Source organism: Aplysia californica, unplaced genomic scaffold (genome assembly GCF_000002075.1).
Source record: "Aplysia californica isolate F4 #8 unplaced genomic scaffold, AplCal3.0 scaffold00007, whole genome shotgun sequence".
In the NCBI taxonomy this organism is placed as follows: Eukaryota; Metazoa; Mollusca; class Gastropoda; order Aplysiida; family Aplysiidae; genus Aplysia; species Aplysia californica.
The window spans coordinates 2,598,530-2,624,676 of record NW_004797277.1 but is presented as its reverse complement, the minus strand read 5'-3'; the positions used below and the strand labels follow the sequence as shown (position 1 = coordinate 2,624,676).

The 26,147-nt window shown below is 39.2% G+C and overlaps 1 protein-coding gene across 1 annotated transcript; it reads left to right on the top strand.

Moving 5' to 3' along the window:
• Window positions 1-849: 849 nt before the first annotated feature.
• On the top strand, window positions 850-24,765 carry LOC101846107 (TNF receptor-associated factor 3). The gene is made up of 13 exons (XM_005089589.3): window positions 850-1,100; window positions 7,435-7,590; window positions 8,344-8,532; window positions 8,804-8,908; window positions 9,497-9,667; window positions 11,820-11,900; window positions 13,528-13,602; window positions 16,442-16,558; window positions 16,914-16,997; window positions 18,900-19,026; window positions 20,611-20,756; window positions 21,571-21,759; window positions 22,193-24,765. Exons 2-13 carry the CDS (start codon window positions 7,465-7,467, stop codon window positions 22,427-22,429), a joined length of 1,647 nt encoding a protein of 548 aa, XP_005089646.1. The 5' UTR covers window positions 850-1,100; window positions 7,435-7,464; the 3' UTR covers window positions 22,430-24,765.
• Window positions 24,766-26,147: the final 1,382 nt, after the last annotated feature.

Genomic DNA, 26,147 nt, shown 5'->3' with positions numbered 1-26,147 from the left:
CCATGCACTGTCTCATAATAATAGGAAGGACTTCTGTAACAAGCGACCACCTAACTAAACATAGAGAAGAGACCTAACCCTAAACCTACCCCAAACCCTGCTACAAACTCTACCCCTATCCTCACTCCTAACCCTAACCCACAACGAACATAATAAAAAAGAGACCCAACCCCTAGCCATACCCCAACCCTAACCCTACCCCTGACTTTACCCCTAAAAATGCGCAAACCACCGTAATATTTTCAAGACTAGGCTGGATGTAATCTCTACTCTTATGGAAGTCGACTCCTAATAATGCCAAATTATTAAAAATTCAAGTAATAGGAGCACAGAGCTGAATCATAATAATATATAGATTTTTTAAATGGTTCTAAACACATGTACGTGCTGCTTACATATCAGAATAGCTCCCAAAAATGACAAAAATTAGATACTGCAAAAATGACAAAGCTGTAAAACATCTAGAATCTAGATCGAATAAAATCCGGTTCCTATCTAGATCTAGATCTAGAATCAAGATCAAAATTTCACATTTAAACAACAACAGCACTTCTAATAAAACAACAATAATAAGAACAACATCAGAAGTAAGTTTATGTAAATTTTTCATGTAATCTAATGACTTGTAAAATTAGCCCCGAAGACCGCCTTTACAGGGCCGTAAAAGTAGCCCTGAACACAAGGAGATTACAAGTTCTAAACTCCTTGCCTGAACACCATCTTTACATGACCGTAAAAATAGCCCTGAGAACCTTCTTTACGGGACCGTAAAAATAGCCACACATTAAAAATATATATAGTTACTCCAAGGGCCAAACCATTATTCTGAATTCCCGATGCTAAAAATGGCAAAGAATTCGATAATTTTGCCTCAACTGAGTGATAAGTGAAACTGCAAACTCCTGGATTCTAGAATCTAAATTTGGCTGTTGAAAGCTTTCTATTGAAGGAACATTTTAGGCAGCTTCGAAATTTGGAAAAAACATTCATGTGTCAGCTTTTGATTGAGTGATTTCTTGGCCATTTCCGTTCCTTTTTACATGAGAATCTAGATCTAGACTAGGCCTAGGTCTAGATCTAGACATTGAGACAGTGACAGTGTGAGTGACAAGAATTCAACCCGACGCCAACACGCCGTTCTCTGAAACTCTAGATCTAGATTCTCTCTGTCTTAGATTATCTAGATTCTTGATATCATACTACATTCTAGACTCTAGTTCTAGATCTAGAATCTAGATCTAGAATCTAGATTCTAGATCTAATATCTACTAGATTCTAGATCTAGATTCTAGATCATCTAGATATCTATGGCCTACTAAATCTAGATTTAGAGGCGATTTTGTAGTTTCGTTCGTTAAAGTCAAGCAGGGGGGGTTTCAGGGGCCTGACCTAAAAAAAATATGGAGGTGGGGGGGGGTTCAGGGGGGCATGCCCCCCTGAATTTTATCCTGATTTGATGTTTTGCAGTTAGGTTGCATCCCTGCTCTTTGTGTAGCCTAATTCAAATAGTATTTGGTCTTCAAGACTTCTGGATTTCTTCTCTGAATGTAAACAAATGGATCATGGACTTTAACGAACGGAACTACAAGATCACCGATTTAGAATCTACGCTAGATGATCTAGATGATCTACACACACTCTATATTATCTAGATCTAGATATATCTAGATCTAGATCTAATCTAGATATAAATCTAGATCTAGAGATTCTAGATCTAGAGATTCTAGGCCTAGATCTACTCGTAAAAAATAATGGCACGGACGGTAGAGTGGGAATAAATTAGACTAATCTAGAATCTAGATCTAGATCTAGATCTAGATCTAGATCTAGATCTAGATCTAGAATCTACATCTGATCTTTCTAGATTTGTCTTGAGATGTCTTGACTGTCACACCCGTTACCCACTTACATCTCTAGATATCTAGATACATGACCAGTGCCACTGACAGTAACAGGGCTTATTAAAAAAGAGGTATGATTTACATTTCTTAATTCGTGTCAAAAATTTTTGCCGGAACGTAGAACGCGAGGAAGGCCGAGGTCATAATGATATTGCCTGTCCGCTTCACATCCGGTACACGCATTGGAGTTTGAGTCCGAATAGCTGCTGCCTATTATTATAATAGGTAGCGTCAATTGCCACCGAGTGACGCGGTGGCAATTGACAAAAATTGACTTTTTGTCAATTGCCACCGAGTGAAGTGGTGTCAAGTCTGAAAACAACACTATCTTTAGCATTATACATAATGTGTGTCTAATGGGTCAATTTGTTCTCAACTAATTTCATTGGACGAGCATCTAGAATCTAGATCTAGATCTACATCTAGTCTAGAGCTACGGTACCAACTTGGCGTGTTTTCAATGAGACCGTAGGCCTAGATCTAGATCTAGGCTAGCCTTAGCCTACACTTTGGTGTAGAACCGGCACAGGCAATTCTAGAAGTAGAAGGTCACAAACGCACACAAACTCAAGCAGAAATTCACGTTATATCGGGGAACATAAATCGGGGGACTGGGGTCAGGAAAAGGCGCACACACACACACACACACACACACACACACACACACACACACACACACACACACACAGACGGACGGACGCACAACACCGAGCACTAGAAGAGCACAATAAGCTAGATTCTACCCACCAACGTAAAAGAGCTCCAATTTACTCTGTGGCAATTGACAAAAAATCAGTTTTTGTCAATTGCCACCGCGTCACTCGGTGGCAATTGACACTACCATTATAATAATATAATACAGTTGAACCTTAAACGAAAACCTGTGTAAGACTGAAACCTGTCGTATAACGAAAGCTCCCACTCCCCCTTTGATAAATTCCTCCATAAAAATACCTCTCTGTAAACGGAAATCAGTCTCTAACCTTTGATGTCATGCTGCCAGGCAAGGAAGGAGAGTATGTGTTCGGAATAGCATCAGTAGGGGTTCGATTTAGGAATTAGATTTACAACATCCTTGCGAGCCCTTAGGCATAGGGATGCATGTGGTTAAGGATGGTGTGGGTATGAAATCTCATCTGTGTATTGAAAATGCTCGAGAGACGCTCCGGCATGCAAACTTTCATGGGTAGCCAGATGTCAGAAGTGTGAAATATGTTTTGACTAATGCCTGCCACCCCAATCATATGGCCAGCCAAGAAAAGAGATCCTCGAATCGTTGTTAGATGCACGAGAGGGGTGACATTGGTTGACTGCTTATTATACCGATGGGTGGGGCTAAGGGTGAAAGCAAGAAAGGAGATGTTCAAACGTTTCTGATTTGAATTGATCAAACAATGTTCCTATGACATTCTAGCGCTTGTGGATTATAAGTAAGACTGACAATGCCATTATCAGAGGGGATAGCACTCGAGAGGTGCAAAGTTTTGACCACTGCTTGCCGATCGGACAAGCGACCCTTGATCCCACCAGCTGGGCTTTTGAAACTGAAACCTCCTTCCATCTCCCCCTAAATACCCGTCTAATGCGAAGTGCCCATTAGGGGATCGATTCTCTAATACAAACAGATCGCCCGACTCGTGGCTTGAAAACAAATGCGTGTTAGGCGATGGTTTGGGCGATCGGTTTAAGTGCCTCGATAGCCGCTTAGCGCTCTCAATCTGGCTAGCAAACCAAACCAAACCGAACTGATTGTGCCAATGGGCACCCTGTATAAGACGGAAAATGTCCAAGACGTAATTTTTTTCTGGCTCCTTTTTAATTCTGTCTTCCTCATTTTATGTTATTTATCTTGAATGAAGTAGGGTTCTATTGTACAGTCAGTCAGCAAAGCGGAATTGCAGTTGCAGAGAATATTGAAAATGTTACAATTTTCTGTTTGCTTTATTAAGGTAACACTAACAGTACAGGCCACATGTTCATTCCTGAGCATTTAAATATCAAATTCCCAATATGAAAAAAGTTTCAAAATTAAATTACAATGTCTTTTTTCTAACCTCCAGTAATGACGAGTCAGCTAGCTTGATCTCATCTGTTTCCTTACAGTCTCATGCCTCCCCTAGTGGTGAGCCAGGTGATTTTTTAAAATTCACCCATTTCAAGAGACGAAGTTGCATTGGCTATGTTACTAATTTAATTTAAAATCTGGCTAGGCTTGTGGATCTGACGGCTTATAATACTTATTGCTGGAATTTTACAAATTCTGGTGCCAGGATCTGGCTGACTTTCTCCTACCTCTGTTCAATTCAGTTTTCTTCACTGGCAACTATCCAGAGGAGTGTGCAAAGTCTGATGTTTAGTTTGCATGAAAAAGGAAACGTAAATGATGTGAATAATTGTAGGGGCATTAGTTTACTAAATGTTCTTGGTAAATTGTTTTCATTCATACTGACCAAAAGACTGCTGCAATGGTGTGATGAAGGTAACGTCATCAATGAATCTCAGGCCTGTTTTAGACCAAGTCATTCTACAGCAGATAATATATTACATATTTTCACTCCAATCTTTAGTCCAAAAATATCTCTCCAAGCCTGTGGAAGATTCTATGTTTGTCGACTTTTTAAAAGCATTTGATTGGGCTGACAGAGAAAAGCTCTGGACAGTATTTAAAAGAGGTCTTGGTTGTTCTGGACCACATGTATACTAGTTTGAAATATGTATCAAAGTGTTATTTCATGTGTTAAAGTCTGCCAAAGAGTCTACATAACAAGAGGGGCCACTTCTCTCTTTGAGCCAAATAAAAAAGTGTCCTCAAAATTCGGTGGCGCCCTCTTCGCAAAAGCGCACCTTTAGCGAACAGAGTTATCCTACTTGAGTTTAAAAAATCAAAGTGAAACTAGCAAGTTTTTGAATGAATTTCGGAAGAACGCTTTTTAAAAATGGTTACGCTGACAAAAAACCTCTTCCGGAGGAAAGGGTGATTGTTTTCTTCGTTTAATTTGAGTTTAGAATGAAAGGCGAGAGGTCATTAAAATTTTAAAAAACTAAAACTCTGTACTGAACGAACCCGAACTGCTGATGAACAGCAGTCGATCTGCGCACGCAAGGAGGTGCTATTCCTATTCTTCTTCTGGAAAAACGAAAGAGAGCTTCAAAACAGACTGCAGCGCCATCTGAAGCAAAGAGCATACTTCCTGCGAACACTTTTTTGGCTGACTGGCCCATCTTGTTATTTACTATCTTTGAGTCTGCTCAGAAGAACGAGGATCCATAAAACTTTATATTACTGAATACTTCCAATGTAGATCAGGTGTAAAACAAGGCTGCATACTTAGCCCCGTATTATTGTCTTTGTATATCTCAATTCAAAAAACACCTTTGAGAATCAAACGCCCGTGCTATACAGGTATTGCCCAATGATATTGATGATATTTTATGTAAAATGTACGCTGATGACCTAAGTCTTTTTGACAACTGTCAGAAGTTTACAAAAGAAAATCAATGTTATATATATATATCTACCAGATATGGGGTTTAAAAATGAATACGCAGAAAAGTAAGATTGTTGTTTTTGGAAATGGAGGCTATCTCAAAAGATCTGAAAGATGGTATTGGGAGGGTAAGGTCTTACAGTCAGTAACCTATTATCTTGGGCATTTCATTTTCATCTCGTCTATAGCTGGAGATGAACGCTAGAAGATCGAGTTTGTAAAACTCAGCAGATTGTTTCTCGATCTAGAGGGCTTTTCGGTTCATACCAAGAATTAAATTTTGAAACAACAGCACCAAACATTTTTTATATAAAGATGGGGGCTCTCATGGTCTAGAGGTTAAGGTGTTCGCCTCTCATTCAATAGGTCGTAGGTTCGAATCCAGATAGCGACGTAAAATTTACTTCTTAAATTTTTTTTTCTTTCCGATCCTTTCCTGTTCCCTAACAATGTTCTGTCGTCTGCTTTCGTCTGCACTTTCTGCCGCCCACCTCCTCCTCTGCCCCCTCCTCTGGGCTCCTGACACTTTCTGCAGCCTTTCTACTGCTGCTCCTTGGCTCCTTCTTACTGCTGTCTTTCAGCCACACCCCTGATCTTATTTTAGGAATGGTCTACACCTAGCCTTCTCGGACAAGGGCGAAAAATCTCTGAGGTCCAGTGTGCACGGTGCACACGTTAAAGATCCCTTGGTGGTCCAAAATTGATAAGAGTAGGCATCGGCTGCTACCTGAGCAAAATCAAAATTTCCTACCAACTGAAAATGTTAAATATGTCCCGCGCGCTCGGATGACCTTCTGCAGTTGCGAGCACTGTTAAACACTAACCCCCCTCCAAATGATATAACCAATGCTGCTTTATGGCTCTGAAATTTGGAGTCCCAAAAATTGGGAAGTAGTTGATAATGTTCAGGTAAAGTTCTGGAAAGCCTTTCTGGGTCTTGGCAAAGCTACACCCAACTGTTAAGTTCTAAGAGAAGTTGGAAGAACCAATTTATGTTCTGATTACATGCATTGTGTCATGAATTTCTGGTGCTGACTTTTACACTTAGAAAAAGGCAAAAGTCCAAAGAAATGTGCCTATTACTAAACTCTAGATTATTTCTCTGTGCAGTAAAAATTAGACTTGTTGATCATTCTGTGCAGAACATAGAGGAAAAGTCTGTCGCATGTATAATTTATTCTCTCTTTCAATTCTGTTTCAAGAAACAGCTGAGTACATCGTCAACCTCCCACAGTATTGGAACAGAAGAGTCATAGCCTTGTTAAAAACTCATAGCCTTCCATTAAATAACAATCTCTATCGGTGGCAATAAATGAATTCACCTTTATGTGAGAGGCATAACTCTCATAAAATTGAAGATGAATTTCACTTTATTTTCTATTGTCCATATTTTGTCCATCAAAGTCAAAGGAAATTATTAACTCCTCCCAACTTGACTTGGCCCAGTGACAGAAATATGCAATGATTGACTCATGATAAAAGATATGTGTACAACCTGTACATTTTTAGTATGGAAACTTTATTTAACAAATGAATGTTCTTTATGATGTGATGTAGGCCTATGGCCTTAAACACTGAATAAACTTACTTACTTACTTACTTACTAATCTTCAGTCAAACACAGAATCTCAAACTCTCAAACTCAAATTTATGGATAGCTCAAACTAGATCTATGCCATTCCCCAACTGAACTGCTGCATTAAAAAAAAATTGAACTATGACTGTGACAAAAACATGCCTGTCTCTGCACAAAGCAGCTATGGGAGTCCATGCCCACTGCTCTCTCCTGAAAATGGTGATGTGGTGTGGGATGCAATTGGGGGTTCATAAGTTCCGTTATTTTCTGAAAACAAAAAAGGTACAGATTTTGTAGTAGCCTACCTCCAAAATTCTGCAAAGTTTGAACTTTGAGAGTGTCATCTATTGATGAAAGTTATGGTTTTGAACACTTCCATTTTCTGTTAATGGTATTTTACAACTGCATTTTTGATGGTCATAGCTTTGCATGTTATATATATATACATTTTTTTTTGGTACTCCTCTAGGTTACTACTGCGAGTAGTCCACTGAAGAGAATGTCAAATGGTGACAGTTCTGGCTTTGGGGCTGCTGGTGTAGAATTTTCAGATGCCTTCCCAAGTTCAGATTACCAAAGTAACAACAGTGGAGCTGGCTCTGGGAGTTTTTCATTACTGGCAGTGGTATGAAAAATGTGGATTCACTTGTGTATTGAGAAGAGAAAAAAGGGATCTCTCTTATATACTTAAGTGGTGTTGACATTATTGTAATGCTGAAAAGTAATATTGTCTGTTTGATTGTGCTAGGTTGGAGAGGTGGACTAACCAGTGTACACTCAGTCTAATTATATGGATATCAGTTTGAATGATTCAGATTTATTTATTGATATTATCTCCCAACATATTTTTTACTGAATAACTATGCATTAAAAAACGTGGAGTTTGTACAATTGAAACTACTTGTTCTTTTGAAACTATCTGACACTCCTTTGTTGAAACTATTGTAGATTCTGTGCTTCAGTAAGTTGTTCAGTTGATGTATGTGACACAACATGGTAGAATCAGGCGCAATTTTGGGCATATATTTCCCCACGTGGTATGGACACGATAGTAAAACACAACGTAGGGATAGGGTCAATTGCAAATCTCAACTCTTATTCAAGATAGATGATTATTTTTTCACCAAAAGCAAGACAAATGAACAAGCCTTAAGATGACACCAATAACTTCATATGCCAAAAAATGTATGAGAGCCTGAAAACATTACACAGATCACTTTCTTACAGTTCTTCTTGTCTGTTCATAACTTACCCTATCCTATCATCCAGCTATCTCAATTCTGACTGATTTGAAGTTTACCAAAATAGAGAAATAAAATGTGGGCAGCTGTTTGGTGCATTTCTATAATCACACTGTTTGAAACTTTTTCTCCCCAAGGATCCCAAGCTTGTCCGACACAATGAGAAGTACATATGCCCCATCCACAAAGGTCTCCTGCGGGACGCGGTGCAGACTTCCTGTGGACACCGGCTGTGCTTTGCCTGCGTCAACGACTACCTGGGTACTGAGACTTCCAAGATGTGTCCAGCGGGAGAGGATGACTGCGAGTCAGTGACCAGGGACACTGTACGTCATTTTATGTATTTCTCCTCCCCCCCCCCCTCCAAAATGTGGCATACTGTTGATAGGTTTCCTCCCCTTCACGCCTTTAGTACATATCACCGCCCTGTACCACCGCCACTTCCTCGAGAACATTTTGCTTTATTACTCTACATAAAACTCATAAGAACAAGAATATGTGTCCATGTACTTAGAAGCTATGGAAAGTAATGTGCATTGAGAATGGGTTTCACCATACAAGTTCAATGAAGCCTTTTCCTTTTGTTTGTTATTCAAGGTTGTGCCTGACCCTGGCTTCCGGAAGGAGATAAGGAGGGTTCTTGTCTTCTGTAGCAATGAGAATGAGGGATGCAAGGAACAGCCCCAACTTCAACATTTGCAGGTAATACTGTTTGAGAAAGTAGAGTGACAGTTAAGAATATGCACATACTGAGGTTTTGAGGAATGACTGGCCTTACGTTGTATGGAAAAGAGTGAGTGAAATTTGCTATTATTACAATTTTATACCCACTGAAAAAACTTTCAGGTGATTCTTAAAAGTCTCCATTTGATTATAGTGGGCAGTGAGCTGAGAGTTCACTATTTATAGATAACAAAAGAGCAAAGCTTATTTTGTATTTAGTCCTTTATTGAAACTGATTATCTTATTATTTTACCTGTCGTGACTGAGCCATGTCTTTTATTTAATGCATAATCTTGAAAGAAGAGCCTGACTGTTTCTGAGAAAAACTTGCTGACTAGTTCCTTTTCTCTTGAGCAATGTTCACTAGGGAACCAAGTTAGCAATGAACAAATTCATGTCTGCTTCATATACTGTTGACCAGCTGTTTAGATGTCCTAAGCCGAAAATTTAGAAGTTTTTTTTTTTAATGCAGTTTTTTTCATCTGGAGTATTAAAGTCTCTTCATTTCCAAATACTGTACAAGTTATATTAAGAATGTTAAAGAAAACTCTTTGTTTTTCTGCCCAGAGTCATTTATTAGTGTGTGATTACCGCAAGGTGGCATGCCCTTACACTGTACGTGGCTGCCCCAACGATGAGGTCGTTTTGGCCAATTTAGAAAAACATAAAGCTGACTGTGACTTCCGACCTATCTCCTGTGAGTTGTGTGGCGTGGTGCTGAATGCAAAGGACAAGAAGGTAAGGACCATTGTGGGCATGTTCATTTTTCTTACATTCAAATGTCTTCGATCCTATTCCTTCGCTATCACTTTATTCTCCGTGAGGATGAGCTTTCGGGGGAGGGGACCCGAATATATATGTGTAATTGAATGTTTGAATCAAAATGCAGTCGAACCTGTGTAAGATGGCCGCGCAGTGTCAAGGAGAGAAGTGGTTTTATAAGACAGGTGGTCGTCATACGCAGGACTGATGAAAATGAAGAAAACAAACCATTCACTTTTGAGGTCCTGGCTGGAGATGGTTGCAGGCTTAGGACTGCCGTGGCGCTCAGTAAAATTTGTTGTTGTTGTTTTTTTTTTTCCTTTTGAAAGGGGGGGGGGGGGGGGAAGATAGGGCGGTTTATATTTGGAACTTTTTGTTGTTAGTTTTATTATTATCATTTAAAAAAAAATTAACGTTCCGTGAAACGTCAAAGCTAAACAAAATGTGTCAGACGAGGGAGGCCAAGTGCCACTGTAAAACAAACAGATGGGTCGCCACCACTCAGCGAATGAGCAACTCTTTGGACGCAAGTTTGTGTTGATTTCTATTGTTATGGACTGGGTTTGCGGAATGAGTTGTGGGCAGGGCTTATAGGTTATGACGGATCACAAACTTCCCTTACCAGCAGCTGAAAATTTATTTTTACCCATTGGTCAACTTGGGTAAACATTGGGGGTGACCCATGCAACATGACCCTTTCATCCATTTGAGGGACTGATAATAATAACAGGGGAATGAATCATGATGGCTTGTCCACAGTGACATGGGAAAATGCATAATTTTTTACAGAGCCTGGCCGTCTCAGGCAGATAAATTTGGCTGTGGGTTGATAAAATAGGGTGGCCGCAGCCGTGTTGGACAGGTGTCCATTTTACATAGATAAATATACAAATTATACCGAAAAAAGGCAAGTGGAGAAATGGAAAGTGGCCGTTTGTACAGGAGACCATATACAGGTGGCCGTCATGGCAGATTCGACTGTATCAAAATTCTCTTGTTTGTGGAGTGCCACCCATATGCCACAACTTCTGTAGCACAGTAGTGATGTGGAGCCTGTCTTTAAATCGTTTGTGTCTTGTAGGGAGTTACGATACACTCAAATATTTATTTGTTTTAAGAGTTTTTATGTTACTCAACCCCAGTGATTTGTTGTTGAAGAGGAGCTACTACCTCATTTAAACTTGACTGTATTGTAAATGGGCTGATTCATCATGTCACGCTCATAACTGTGCCTGATCTGCAACAGGGAACTGCTGCTTTTTCTTTCCTAATCCTTACTATTGTCATTTGCCTCTACTTCTTTTATATGTTTGTCACTCTCTTGTGAACTGCTATTTCCGGGGTGCCTTGATAGTTGAAGCAGACTTTGTGCTGTTGAAGCTAGAGAGGTGAGCAGAATAAGTCTGATTCCTTGTAAGGACTTCTCTGTTGACACCCGCCCCTTGGCGCTCATATGACCTAATGCAGTTGCAAGCGCCGTAAAACCCTCTACTAAAAAAAACAACCAAAAAACTTGGCTGTGTTGAAAGTGGTGTTGAATGTATATCTTAGTGTCTGCTCTGCTTTTTTTCTATTGATTTTGCCTGTTGCTTGTGTATGTTCTCCTTCCTTCTAAACATTGCAGGACTTCTTTCACATTGCCTCCCCCTCCTCCTCCTCCTCCTCCTCCTCTGGTGCACACAAATTGTGCTGTCTGTTTTCTATCCCGAGGCTGCCATACAGTTTTTTCTCCACTGGTGTAGCGTTTTGCCATGTCTGTGCTGTAGGGTTGTGAAGTGAATACAGTGCTTTAGGATATGTTGGCTTGTTTTCTGGGCTCTGGTCACATTGACAAAGGGGTGTGGTGTGTCTCTGACTTTAAATTTGGAGTGCATGTCCATATTTTGGTTCAGTGTTGCTCATCTTTTTTTCACTATAACTAAGGAGTCAAAGTCGCAAACTACTTCTTGGGTATAGAGATTTTCAGATTTTTAAAATCTGAAAGGCTCTTTATTAGCGCAGAGGAGAACAATGTTTTTGCAAACTTGTTTTCCTTCTAACTGGTTTTCTGATGTGTTCTTTTCATTTAACAACTGTTCGATGTGTTTGCTCTAATTTAGTTATGTTTTTTTCTCTAATGTGTTTTCAGAGTCATGATAAAGAATCGTGTCCAGAAGCAACAGTTACATGTCCTTACAACTGTGGGGTAAAAAACTTGAAGAGGAAAGACGTGAGTTTTCTTTTAACTTTGTTACCTCTTCTTTGCATTCCCCTGCTAGAGCTCAGGGGTAGTCTACTGCTGGTTCTTCCACCTGCAGTGCAACTGATTTTTACACCAGTGACCGTTTTTACTGCTCTGTAGGGCTCCTTTCCTTCAGGCAACCTCATTCTGATTTTGAAGGTACTCTCTATATTTTTATACTGACTAGAGTATTTTCAATTTTGGTTGGAAAAATTAATTTTGATGTTTGCCTAAGCGGCGGCCGAAGCCAAATCTTATTAAGTTTAAGACTATCGAGAGATCTTTAATGTGAGCAACTTGCACACAGGACCTCTGAGATTATTCATCCATATCCGAGACGGTTTGGTGTTAATTTTTACTTATCTTATGATCAGGGGTGTGGGTTAGTGACAGCAGTAAAAAGTGAGCCAGGAGTAGCAGTAGAAAAAGTCTGGGGTAAAGGAGAGAGGAGCCCTAAGAAGGCCTGGGAGGGGCGAGAAAATGAAACAGATAACAGAACAGGGCTAGAGAACTGGAGAGGAGGTGAAAGCAAAAAATTGTAGAGAATATTTGTTGGCCGATGTCAGGTTTCAATCCCGGGACCCTTTGAAAGAGACGCGAACACTGTATGTCTAGACCACAAGAGCCCCCTGCTCTGTGGCTTAATACTTTAATTTTTGTCTCCGCGAATGTAGGCTAGAGATGACTGGGTCATCATGTGTTCTTTATGGCTGATATTTACCAGGAAATATTTGTTTTCTGTTTCTCAACGCAAAGTCCTTCTGGCATGTTATTGTTATGTTGCAGTGCTTTCTTTTCCCATGCTTAAGAGGACCTCATGCATTGAGATTTACTTTTCAAGCCGTGCATGAGCACACTGGTCAGTATTCATGTCTGCTGCTGTGTGCATACCTCACAGGTACTTCAAGCAGTTTGTAAGGCCTCCATTTTGACAAAAGTAATGTCAGTGTCTTGAGACCCATATGGGAATGGGGCAATTTCTGTATGAGGTTGCAGCATAATTTCACTGCAAGATTCTAAACAACTGACTCCGAAAATGTGGGTTTTGGTTTTTTCCCTTAAATTCTGACAGACATCATGCAGCTCATCCTATAAATAACTTACAGCCAGATTAACCATTCCAATTATAGCTACAACATTGGACTCTACGCAGATAAAATGTTTATAATAGCCATGCTGTTTCGTTTTTTCCACAGAAATGTATTCTTAAATGGACATAAAAGGTGTTGAGCCAAAAATAAAAAATTCCCAGACTGGTGGAAAAATGCTGGTTTCTTTAATTTCATAATTTTGACGAGCGCCTGATTTCACCATGCTGCCTCACATATGAGAGTGATGAAAGAGCTACATTCACTTGTGTTCTATGCAAGTCAGATATAGAAAAGTGTCTTTTTCCTCCCATTCTGGACTCGTATGACTGGACTTGCAGGACAGCTGTGTAGACAATGATACTTGCACCATAATGATTTAGTAGAGAGAAGTAGGTAAATGAATTTGAGAAAGATTGCACAAAGAGTTACTGGAGAAGGTATATGTATGTGTATGGGGGGGAGGGAAGAGGGGGTACTCTTTATGTTTTTCATTCCATTCTGTTTTGTTTTTGTGTTTTTTTAAGCTGGAGAACCACAAGCTGACGTGCCCCAAAAGGCCGACAGAGTGTCAGTACAAAAGTCTAGGGTGCACATTTTCGGTAAGTAAGCGTTCCAATTATCAGTTGTGTCTCCCGGGACAAATAATTTATCATCACTGTATGACCTTTTTCCACCGCTGGTCTCAGAAAGTCAAGTGTTTGTCTTCTCAGCATTCAGGTTTTGTTTGTCTTCTCAGCATTCAGGTTTTATGACTATTTCGCCCTTTGATCTTATCTTTGTTTCTCGGAGGATTTGCTACTTTGTTTTGGCATCTCTCTCCTTAACTCATTCGCTACGTATTATTTTCGGCTTGTGGACAAATTTTTTTCGGGAAGGCGAAATGAGATGATGACTAGTGCGCAGTTCACAGGTCTTGGGGGCCATAAATTCAAATAAATATCAACATATTATATACCAACATTTTCAGTATGGTTTGTAGAATACATCTGTATTGTTTATTTGAGTATTTTTTAACTTTGGTTCCTGTAAGAGGCGATTATGCAACACAATTGTGATTGGCTGCGGATAAAATTTGAAAACAAAAAATTTATAATCTCAGATGAAACTCAAAAAATATGTTTGCATCTAGTCAAATTATACATCAAAATAACCATAACTGTATATAGAACAGGAAAATATTGAAAAATGAGCAGTTATTTACATACATTCCATAATATTTGTACATTGGGATCATAACCTCCGATATTGAAAAAAAATAATTTTAAAATAATTTTGAAAAAAGGATCCCAAACAGAAAAAAACACTCTTATCTTATATGGAATTATTCAGAATTGCATTTGGAATAAACCTATACATGTCTTGGGTGGTACTTTTTGAGTAAATTCACCAAAAAGTAGTGATTTTGTGGAGAAAAAAAACATTTTGACTATTTAGATCTAGGCCTAGATCTAGCACTCAAAAATATTGATTTCTCAATTACAGTGCACTGGCAATTTGAGTCCAGTAGTATCAATATTATAAGAAGAGTCCTGCACTTCTTTAGTGAGCAAAATAGTGATACATTTTGTTGTGTAAAAGTACAAAGACTGGTGTCTGGCTATAATTTGGGCTTCGCGATAAAAAGAAGTCGCATAAACTTCGGAATCGTGTTTCAAAACTGAATCAAAACTTCCGATTTTTGGTGGAAACGCTTGACCCGGAAGTCAACTTTATATTATGACCTTTATTTTAACATGGATATGTGGATTGGAATAGAAACCAAGCTAAAATTGAACGTCGGTTTTCGAGCCGCCGGGGGCGGCTTAGCGTACTGACGGCACTCTAGCCGCGCCGCCCCCCACGGCTCGGCGTAGCGAATGAGTTAAATATTAACATTGTAATAACTGCTGTGACTCATGAAGCTAATAAACAAGGAAGTGACTGGGTGTTTCTATTTGCTGGCTACTTGCTGAATATTTTACCGGATGACTCATCTGTGTGTGAGCCTGCTGTTTTGTTTTGTAAAATAATCTCAGCAACAGTTGTTGATTAATTCACCTGCTGTGAAGAATATTTCTTTCTTGTCATTGTGTGTTGATACTTTCGGAGTACTTTTACTTGATTGAAAAAAACAACAACAACTGTATACTGTTTGATACCTTTTCACACAGATTGGTTGGAGAAGGGGACTAATCACTCAATTGCTTTGACCTACTTTCAGAATGAAAAAAAAAATGACAGTATATATTATTTACTCACGGAAAAATGAAAGTTTGCTCAGTTATCAAATATTATATACTTACAAACCAATTTTCTTTAGAAAATCCATTCCTTTTTCTTAATGCCGCACACATCAAAGAAGAAGTCGTGAGGATAAATAGTTTTAATTGAAGTGTTCGTTTTTACTTTAAAATGTTTTGAGCACCCCATTTTCCAAATTCACAAAATCAGTACCGCGTGTGGCCACCTGCCACTATGATAAATGGTTGATACTGTCTAGGCATGGAAAAGATAAGTTTTCGGATAAACTGCAGGGTGATCTGCAGCCAGATTCTTTCTATCGATTGCTCAACTTCATGTCACGTTTGGGGCTGGTTAGGTTGTTGTGGTAGCCACTTTCCCAATGGACGTTCAGTAGAGGAAAGATTTGGTGATACAGCTGGCCAGTCTAGGACATTAATGCCGCTGTTCTGGAGTTGTTCAGTGGAGCCCTGCAATGATACAGTGTGCTGTACAGCTTGCTAATCTACTCTTTGGTCTGTTCTATGGGGCTGTTGGGAACATCAATCTAGCTAATGTGAAAGGTTGAAGAGAAAGCACTATGTTTACAGTCAACAACTTAAATTACAGTTAACGAAAGAGGTAAATGAGAAAAAAATATATGAAAAAATGAAATTGTCCGCAAGCATTCCATTTTCAATTTTACGCTGTGGACTATCATCACTATTTGAGCAGCTCTCTCAAAACCAAAAACGTGGCTGAACATAAGAAAATCTGGCAGTCCCACCAACTTTGGTGTAAGGGAACTCCAGTGATATATATCTGTTGCGTTGATTTTCTAGTGGTTAGGCTACCGGACTTGTAATCGTGATGTTGCGGGTTTGGGGGTTTGGTCCTTGAGCCCGACTTTCTGTCCTTGGGAAAGGCACTTTACACGAATTATCCCCACTTCACCCAAGTGGGAATGGGTACCCAGCCATAGACAACGAAAGATTTTGTCAGTATGTTAGTGTTTTAGCGCCTATAAAATGGCAGCTTTCACTGTATACTTCCCAGGAAGTTGAGATTGTTTCAGAATGCTATCAGGTCTGCTGGGGTAATACCATAGATTTAAAGCGCATAAAGCTTGCTGTTGAGCAGGAATTTGCGCTATACTAATGTTATCTATTATTATTATTATTAATATTTGTATTCTCATTGTCATACATACTTTTCTTATTATCTACTAACATATCTCAGGGTGATAAGAAGGATGTTCAAGAGCATGAAAAGAACATGCATCTTCATTTTGAGGTTCTTCTCAAGTGGGTCATCAACAGTGAAATTGAGAAGCGACTGCACAACACAGAAATACGAGTAAGAACCTTGAAACATATGTCCTTATATAAAAATGAAAGGAAATTTGGCTGATTTTTTGTTTGTTTGTTTTTTTAACAGTTATAAGAATATTCCTAGAATGGTTGAAAATAACACTTTCGCAAGTATGTTAAATTATAAAGGAAACAGAATGATATAGGGAAAAAATTATTTTTAATGTTAAGGTGAAAATTGCATTGGAAGGACAACTTTAAACACAAATTTGTTTGTTTGTTGAAATGTCATTTTCTTCTCTGAGAAAACTTACATATCTCTTAAAATGTTTCAGGGCAAGGGAACTAAAATAATGATATTGCATTATATATGATCCTTTATGCTTTGTAATATTCCACAGGAAATGAAGGCACAGGTTTTGGAGTTACAGACAATCAACGAGAATCTGTCCAAGCAAATAAAAGATAATCACAAAGATGCCAGGGTATGTTATTTGTAGTCTCTTTGTGATCATAGAGGAAAGATGACTTGTGTTGAAAACATAAGCTTGTATTTTGTAATTTCATTTACTTTTGTTTGTGTCGTCTCATATTTTGTTTTTAATACTGCAGTCTCCGCCTAGGATCCCGCTACTCGGGAGCAAGAAAATGTTGGATCTTAGGCGAACAGGATCTTAGCCGACACCCCAAGGGAAGAATCCATGGCGACTCATGTTCAAGCTCATAAACGATGAAAAGGTCTCCCCTTACCCTGAAATGAACTGACGTGACCTCTGACTATGTTTATGACTTATGGCGAGCAAAGGGTGGTCAACTTTAATGACCGGTCACATTGACATGAGTCAGTTTTCACTTATCCTATCATGAGTCTCAAGATCTACGCCGATCGTATTGCTCCTCCCCTTTACCTGTTCAGCATTATAGCTTTCCGTCTCTGACCGAGCTCCCCTGCACTATTGTGTTGTGAATGCACCAAGGGCCTTAGAATAATTTATAACATCCTTGGACCCTACCGATTAAAATTCAGTCTGTCGAGCAAATTTGTGTGTAGAGACAACTGCTGCGATGGTTAGGAAAGCAAAGCACTGAAGAGTTCGCAGTTCAATGTGAACCCGTCTGATGTGGACTTGTATGCCTTACCCACCCAGGTTGTGTTGTAAGTTCAGGGGGACAGCTCAGATAGAAGTGCGTTGTTTGGGGAAAACAAATGCACCTATGAGTTTACATCTCAGTAGGGGAACTCTCGTGATTTAGAGGTTATGGTGTTCGCATCTCATTCTGTAAGTCGCGGGTTCGAAACCTGACAGTGACGGAAAATTTTTTCTTCCAAAATTTTCTCCTTTCGCCTCCTTTCCTGTTCTCTAACCATGTTCTGTCATCTGTTTTCGTCTCCACATTCCACCCCCTCAACACCCTCCCCTTTTCCTGCTCCTCTGGACCCTTGACTCTTTCTGCAGCCTTTCCACTGCTACTCCTTGGCTCCTTCTTACTGCTGTCTTTCAGCCACACCCCTGATTTTATGGTAGATAAGATCTAACACCTAGCCTTCTTTGATAAGCGCGAAAAAATCTCAGAGGTCCCATGTGCAAGTTGCGCACGTTAAAGATCCGTTGGTGGTCCCAAAATCTATAAGAGTTGGCTTCGGCCACCACCTGGGCAAAATTCAAAATTCCTACCAAACTGACAATGTTTAATGTGTCCTGCGCGCTCATATGACCCTATGCAGGTGCGAGCGCTGTAAAACACTTATACACTTCAGTGCGATCCTGCTTTAGGCAAACCTTATACTGTTTCATAGAGATTTGCAATGGAGCTTTGATCACATTCATGAGAGTGGATGATCCGTGATGCAACAGTCAGTAAAATTACACAAATTTTGGCTGCTTGGCTGATCAGCTGTGCCCGCCCACGTTTTTGTACCATTAATTATTATCTGAAATGCAGGATCTTAGTCGAATGTAATCCTTCAGAGTGGGATCTTAGGGGTGACTTTTGTGTAGTAAAAATTCTGTTTTCTTAAAGCAGTCTTAAGCGAACTGGAATTGTAAGCGATGCGATCTTATGTGGAGACTACGGCATCTGGATTTTTTAAAAAGGTGATGGAATGGCATCTTTTTACTCATAATGATAGCTTATGTGGTTTCTTTTTTAAAAATGAGCTGATTGTGTCAAACTTCTGGTCTAGTCAAGTTATCTTCTTTTCTGAAAGAGATAGGCGTGATAACAACTTTTATCTGCTATTTACGAATTTATTATTAATATTTCCGACACCTCAACTGTGCCTGTATGTGTGGTCACGATTCGCTTTGTACTTTGGAACTGTCATTTTGCATATAAACATTACATTTGCTTTGAAAGAGCTATAGTGTATACTTTGTCACCAACAGCTGAAGATTGTCTCTCAGATTGAGAGGAGTATTCAATTCGAGAGCACGGCTAACACGCAGATTGCCGAACTGAAGGCAGAGCTTCAAACAGAAATAACTGCTCTGAAGTCTCAACTTGAACCCCTCTGTAAGTGCTACGTGTTTGCCGAGCTAGTTGTCGTTGTTGAACAGAAATGTAGATTTGTGGTGGTTGGATGTAATTGAAAATTTCAATGTTACTGTAGTTGCTTTCGTCACAAGTGATATTTGACTGAAAACATTATGAAGTCTTAAGGACTTCCCTAAAATAGAAGTAGAAAGTATGGTTGCTATTTTTCCTAAACAGATTGTTATTAAAGGACTCTGAAGATTCAATGTTTTATATTTGTGAGGTGTTTGGTATATGTGAGGCAGGCTGACAAAATGAGTTACTTCTCACACTCCATGAATGGAGTTATTGGCCAAAAATCAACATAAGGGTCAAATTTATTGATTTTATATCAATAAATTTGGCCTTATGTTGATTTTATACTGATGCCATTCTTGTCAAGTTTAATGTGTCTTTTACTAATATAAATTAATAAATTGTAAAAACTCAATCTATAATTTTGACATATTATTTCCATAGGGCTAACTTCCGAGAAGTAGCTCATTTTGTCAGCACACCTCATATATATACTGTTACGTTGTGGGTGGGCCAAAAAGCTTCTACTTTGTCCTGACTTATGCAGTTGTTTTTTTTAGGCCTACCTGCTCCTACGCTTGTGTGCACAGTTTAAAAAGGCTCCCTTTTTTATTTTCATATTTGCAGAAATTCCACCTCATATCATAATACATATATGTATGCTATCTGGTTTGCAGTCAGGGTTTTGTGATAAGAATGAGGGGCATGCTTTTGATCACCTCCTTGTCTGTCATTTCACTGTGTGGAAGTGCCCAGTCAAAATGACTTTGGATGTTCTTTGAAATGTGCTGCAGAGGATGACTAAATAGGTCAAATAATGACTTATCAGAAAAGGGAGTAAAAAGGGGACTGAAAGATTTGTATTCTAGAGAATGATACCAAATGGGAACTCCATACATGCTATATTTTGACCTCACATAAGAAGAAATATTCTTTTTACTCTCAATGAGAGGAATTGTGTATTAAGTTCAATATTACTGTAGCAATTTTTTGCTCTTCTTGTCTCAGTTTGCTGCTTCAAAACTAAAGTGTTGAAAGAGTAGTTGAGACAGTTTAGAAAAAGACGTTTTATTTTATTTTTATCTCCAGATGGTAGATTCTTATCATCCGCATTCTCCACAATGGGCCCCCAAAACAGGGCCTAAGATGACCAGGTGGCCTACCTAACTGGCGTGATGGTCATGAGCTTGTAACAATTATACCATCTTCTGCAGTCAGGTCTTGACTGTGAGAGTTAATCAAAGTGAGAGTAGAATTTCAAAAGCAAATTTATTAGACATGACATGAGAATTGGAAAGCATGAATTGAGTAATGGATTCCAGTTGCACGGATGTAAAGAATAATATCGAACCCTTACATAATATGTAAAGGCATGAGAAGGGAAACCTTGTGTTTTATCACTTACCCTTCGTTAAGGGTAACTCACCTGTGATGTAACAGATATAATGCTTTCTGGTACACCAGCTGAAGATGCCACGCCTCCAATGGTAAAAACATGCAAATTGTACACTTTCTAAATGGTTTGTACTGTTTGTTTCTCCTCACCAGCTTCTCAAGTGACTGCTCATGATCGGGAAAACTCTGGGCGAGAGATTCGCCTGGCTGAGATGGATCTCCGTTTCCAGATGATTGAGACTGCTAGTTATAATGGGAAGCTTTTGTGGAAGATCAGAGACTTCACCCAAAGGAAGAGGGTACGTGGAGTGGTATACCTAAAAATGTATATGCTCCCACGATGCTCTTACTTGTCTGGGAATTTAAAAAATGCTATATACCCCTGGTTTGTGGAAAAAGAGTCTGATGTCTATTTTTAGCTGTTCCAAAGATGTGTAGTCTCATTTTCAAAAATTTTCCTTTTCTATTTATAACCATCAGCAATGAAGAAACTTCTGATCCTGGTTCTGTGAAAAGGGTCTTAGACAAATATGGGAGGAAAGTTACAACATATTCAACTATTTGGCCTTTTTCCCCCATATATATGTTTACCTTACTCTTTTGATGTAACAGGTTTGGAGGTGTGGCGGCTGTGAGGGTAGATTTCTATTCTTGAAATTTACGGGTCGTAGGTTCCATTCCTAGTTATGGTTAGTCTGAAATTGTTCCTTTTGAAAGTCATTCTACATGATTTTCTTCACTTAAACCAGCTTGGAATAAGACACCTAGATTTATTGGGAGTGCTTGTATGTGTGTGTGTGTGTGCGCGCGTGTGTGTGTGCGCGCGCGGCGTGTGTGTGTGTGTGTGTGTGTGTGTGTGTGTGTGTGTGTGTGTGTGTGTGTGTGTGTGTGTGTGTGTGAATCTGTGTTTATGTGTGAATGTTGTGTACATATTATGCATGTGTGTGTCTGAATCTGTGTACTTGTTTTCTGTGAAGGTTTCTTTCATCTTGTACCAAAGATAATTCTGAATTACCAGTTACACTTTACGCTGTTCTCAACAGATGAGTTGTGCTGCTCTTTAATTTCTTTAGGGCCTCTGACACTTTTTTTTTTCTTTGGTTTCTCGAAAAGGATGCAGTCCAGGGTCGTACAGTGTCCCTGTACAGCCAGCCGTTCTACACCAGTCGCTTTGGCTACAAGATGTGTGCCAGAGTGTATCTCAACGGGGACGGCATTGGCCGGGGGTCACACATGAGCCTGTACTTCGTGGTGATGAGAGGAGAATATGATGCTCTCTTGGCCTGGCCATTCCAGCACAAGGTACCTTGTTGCCATCTCATCTCGTGTTATGTGTTGTCTATGTGTGTGTGTGTGTGTGGAGGGGGAGCGGGGGTGGTGGTGGGGAGACGAGGTTAACAGTATATTTGGATCCCCATCTTTCAGAGCTGATTTGTCCTAGTATGCAGACTGATGAGGGTGGGGGGGGGGGGGGAGTTCATACTGGCAGGGTTGAAAGCAGCGGACCCCGTTAATGAACTTAATTATGTTCAAGGAGACGTAAAACTTCTACAATGTCAATTTTATATTATATTTTATGCCATCATTGCGTAGAAGATTTGTACTTTCTTTATACCAGTAGCATGTTCATTGGTTTATAAAGATTCATGCTCTTTTAATTACCTAAATTGTTTCAATGTGGCTGTGAAACATGTTTATAAAAAAGCCTGATGACTAGCTCCCACTCTGTGCACAGGTGAGTCTGATGCTACTTGACCAGTCCACGGAGAAGCGCCACATGAAGGATGAGTTTTACCCTGACCCCAGCAGCACCAGTTTCCGGCGTCCGGTCAACGCAGAGATGAACGTGGCGAGCGGCTGCCCGCTGTTTGTGGCACACACGGTGCTGGACAACCCCAACAACCAGTACATCAAGGACGACGTGCTCTTCATCAAGGTCATGGTTGATACGAGTCAGCTGCCGCCGCTGTGAGAGCCCCGTGGCAGCAGACCGGAAATCCTCTCGCCGATCCACAAAGGGGTTTCCCTCGTACCTCCTCCCTCTTCAATTTTTTATTCAGATGAATAGGAGGATTGGGCCTTGTTTTTTTCGCCACCGTAGATTTGTGGATTCTGGCGCGTTATAAATTCATTCATTGTTATTGTTATCATTTCAATATTCGACGTATTTGAGTAGTGTTTGCTCTTTCTGCTGATCATTCGAAGACTGCCTCTCAAATCAAATAGTTTTTTATGGCAATGAGGATTTTGAGATTTTGATTTCATTTTTAAAAAATGCTGGACAAATGGATTTAAAAGGTGGTTTACACCAAGATAATTTTCTCTACTGCACATTTCCTTTTGATGTGTTGGCAGGTAGCTCACACAATACCTTTTACTGCCTCAAATTCACACACTGTCAAAAAAGATTTTTTGTCAAAAGTGTCACTGAAATATCAGACTCTTTGGGTTTCTTTTCCGCAGTCTTTTCTGAACACTTCTGCATTTTCAGACATTTTTACTGATCATTCGTAAAAAAGTTAATCATCCCACCAGAAACTAGATTGTGAGAACTGAAAATGGGTTTGAGAAAAACACAAGGCGTTTTTGGCCGCCGTTTTGAAATTTACATAGACTTGACAGTTACTTCATTTCAAGCTTGAATTTGGTGCAACTCTCTGAGATTGCTATTTTTGTTTATGGCTCTGCTATTTTTAAAAATTTGACTCTTGTTTTGATAACAAACCTGGGTAAGTCAAGCATATGTTTTTCTTTACAACTGAAAAGGCTTATGCTTGCTTCTTACTCTCACACTGTTTTTTCATGGCACACTGAGCAAAAACAATCACTATATATATGAACGTGTAAATTTGAGTAGTGACATTGCTTTTGCACCTGTGGTGTTAAGATTTTAGATGAAAAGATTTTCACACAATTTTTTCAGTGCTCTATCAGAAATTTGAAATTTTAAGATTTAGATACCTTGAAAGTAGCAGGTTACAAAAATATGGCCAAATGAAGAATGTGCTTGTCATTCTCAGAATCCTCCCAGAAAAGGCAATAAGCAGGGTCTCCATCAGTTTTGCCCTAGAATTTAGTTCCTGAAAAGTTTTTGACTCTTTCTAATTTTGCTTATTTGGCAGCAAGTGTCCTTGTTTTTAGTTGTATGTGCACTCAGAGCAGCTTTTATGAGAACAATGAAGTAATGATGATAAAAATCTTTTGGTGTGTTGTTGAAAGTGTGTTTAAAAACATTTTTTTCAATGTGTTTGAAACTGAGTCCTTGACATTTGAAAGCCTGTCTTTTGTACTGCTCACCTTGGTTGTTTTTTTCCAGTTCGCAGAAATATTTCCTGTGTGATGATGAATATGATGACACCGTAACCAATATGAATCTGATTTTTGTGTGGTCTTTTTACTGCCTGTACGTTTCTCTATACAGTGTATTTATTATTTTCAATTGCGTGGGTTCTTTTCTGCAAGTGGTCATGGCTTTTTTAAATTGAGTCTTGATTTCACTTTTTAACTGAATTTTTTAAAGTCTTCTGTTCAAAGCTTACGTGGCTGCCCAAACTGCCTGAAATATTGTTTTTCAAGGTGATAATTTCCCCTGAAGATGATGATTTTCCCTTTTATATCATAGGTATGTAGAAGTCTTCACCTCAAAAGTTGTTTCCTGCTATGTCATAAGAGATTCTTGATTCATTTTTGTCTATATCATTGTAATTTAGCTCCTTATCAGTTGGATTAAAAATAAAAAAATGTGTGATTCATCTCCTTATCAGTTGGATTAAAAATAAAAAAATGTGTGATTCACGTTACAGGACAGTAGGTCATTAATGTATATGAGTGTAGTGCACTCCAGTTTGATGTTGTTCATGAAAAGATTTGCTGTGATGTACCTGTTTTCGGAGTCCAAAACATTAGCCGGCACCATTAATTTAGACCGATGGGAAGAAAGATGTTTCCAGACAATGCGTGAAGAGTTTTCATGTTCTGCAGCTTGATGAGGGCTCTCGTTTGATATAAGCAGTTTGCCTCTGTTCGGTTTTACCATTTTTTGTCCGAGATTTTATGCCTGTGTGTTAAGTCTCCCATCTTTCAACGTCCTAGAGCTTTTGCTTTGACATTCATCGCTCATTCTAAGGTTCTCATCACTGTATGCCCCTTCGGCCAAGAGGTTTGGGTAGATGCACACCTGGTGGTACGGTCAGTGAGAGACGGTGGCCCCTGCCATTTGTACAACTACTCCAACTTTCCCCATGGCCGTGGTTGTTGGCACAGCGAAAACAAAAGATCATCATTTAAAAAAAAAAAAAAAAAAAAAAAGAAACTTCACTTTTTAAAATAATTGCGGGAAAATTCAAATTACAATGCAGTGCTGTATATAAATGCTTACTGGGAATATTTTGCAAGCTATAACATGTCATATTATGCATTATTTTGCCACTACGCGATACGCCATCTTCCAGGCTTCTTTGTTGTTGGACTCTCTTTCCTTCTAACATAGACCGGTTGTTTGGGAAAAAAGAAAATGTTGCCAGAAACATGTATACGCATAAATTGTGAAAGTCAACCGATTTCGATAAAAACCGGAAAGGCAAAGTAAGTAGTAGTTATGAACAGGAAGTAAAGGTCGGCGGTTAGTGCCAAACTGACATACATCGCTCTATTATTATGTTCTCCAAATTTTCACATTTTTTCTCGGAGAAGATAATTATGAAACCCGTGCAGACGCGAAGCGCGACGGAAACATGACCGCACGATGGTCAGCGATTCCGTGGCCGCTGATCTCAGCCCCGGACTTTCTCCGAACCGCGAACCCCGGAAATTCGCGATCCGCAGAAGTCTGAGAGCCCTGCTCATCCACCCCTTGGCGCTCATATAATAATAATAATAATAATATATATAACATTTATATAGCCTATTTCCAAAAAAAAGTAGCTCAATGCGCTTTACATTGGAATACCCATTTTTCAAAAACCTTTCTTACTATTTCCTTTCTTCTCAAGCAATATACATTAATGCACACTCACACACATACACACACACACACACACACACACATACACACACACACACACACACACACACACACACACAGACTATTTTCATCCAGACATAGGAACAGAACAAATATAATGAAAGATAACGTTAAAAGCTTATGAAGGATAGGCCTGTAGGAACAGAAAATGTTTAAGATGTCTTTTGAAGCTATCAAGTGTTCTTATTTGTCTTAGTTTCATGGGTAATCTGTTCCACATAAATGGACCAAGATATGAGAAAGATCTCTCTCCATATGATTTGTATGATTTTACAGGTGTCACAAGTAGGGTGTTATCGTTTGATGATCTTAGGTTTCTCCCTGGTTTATATATACTGATAAGTTCTTGTAGATAAAAAGGAGCAGTTTTATTTACACATTTGAAACACATGACGCAGATTTTAAATATTATTCGTTCTTTTACAAGGAGCCAATGCAGTTCTTTTAATAATGGAGTGACATGGTCTCGTTTTTTAGATCTTGTTATCAGTGTAGCGGCATTGTTTTGAATTACTTGTAAACGATTCAAATATTTGTTTTTCAGACCTGCTAGGAGTGAGTTACAATAGTCTAATCTAGATAGGATAAGAGATGTTACCAGTGTTTTTGTGGTCTCTTCGTTTAAGTACTTTCGAACTAGGCCTATCCTTCTCAGCTGAAAATAAAG

Coding starts and splice junctions, on each gene's coding strand:
- LOC101846107 (XM_005089589.3), top strand. CDS start 7,465: ATGTCAAATGGTGACAGTTCTGGCTTTGGGGCTGCTGGTGTAGAATTT. Junction 8,533..8,803: donor AGTCAGTGACCAGGGACACT/GTACGTCATTTT, acceptor TTGTTATTCAAG/GTTGTGCCTGACCCTGGCTT. Junction 21,760..22,192: donor CCTGGCCATTCCAGCACAAG/GTACCTTGTTGC, acceptor CTCTGTGCACAG/GTGAGTCTGATGCTACTTGA.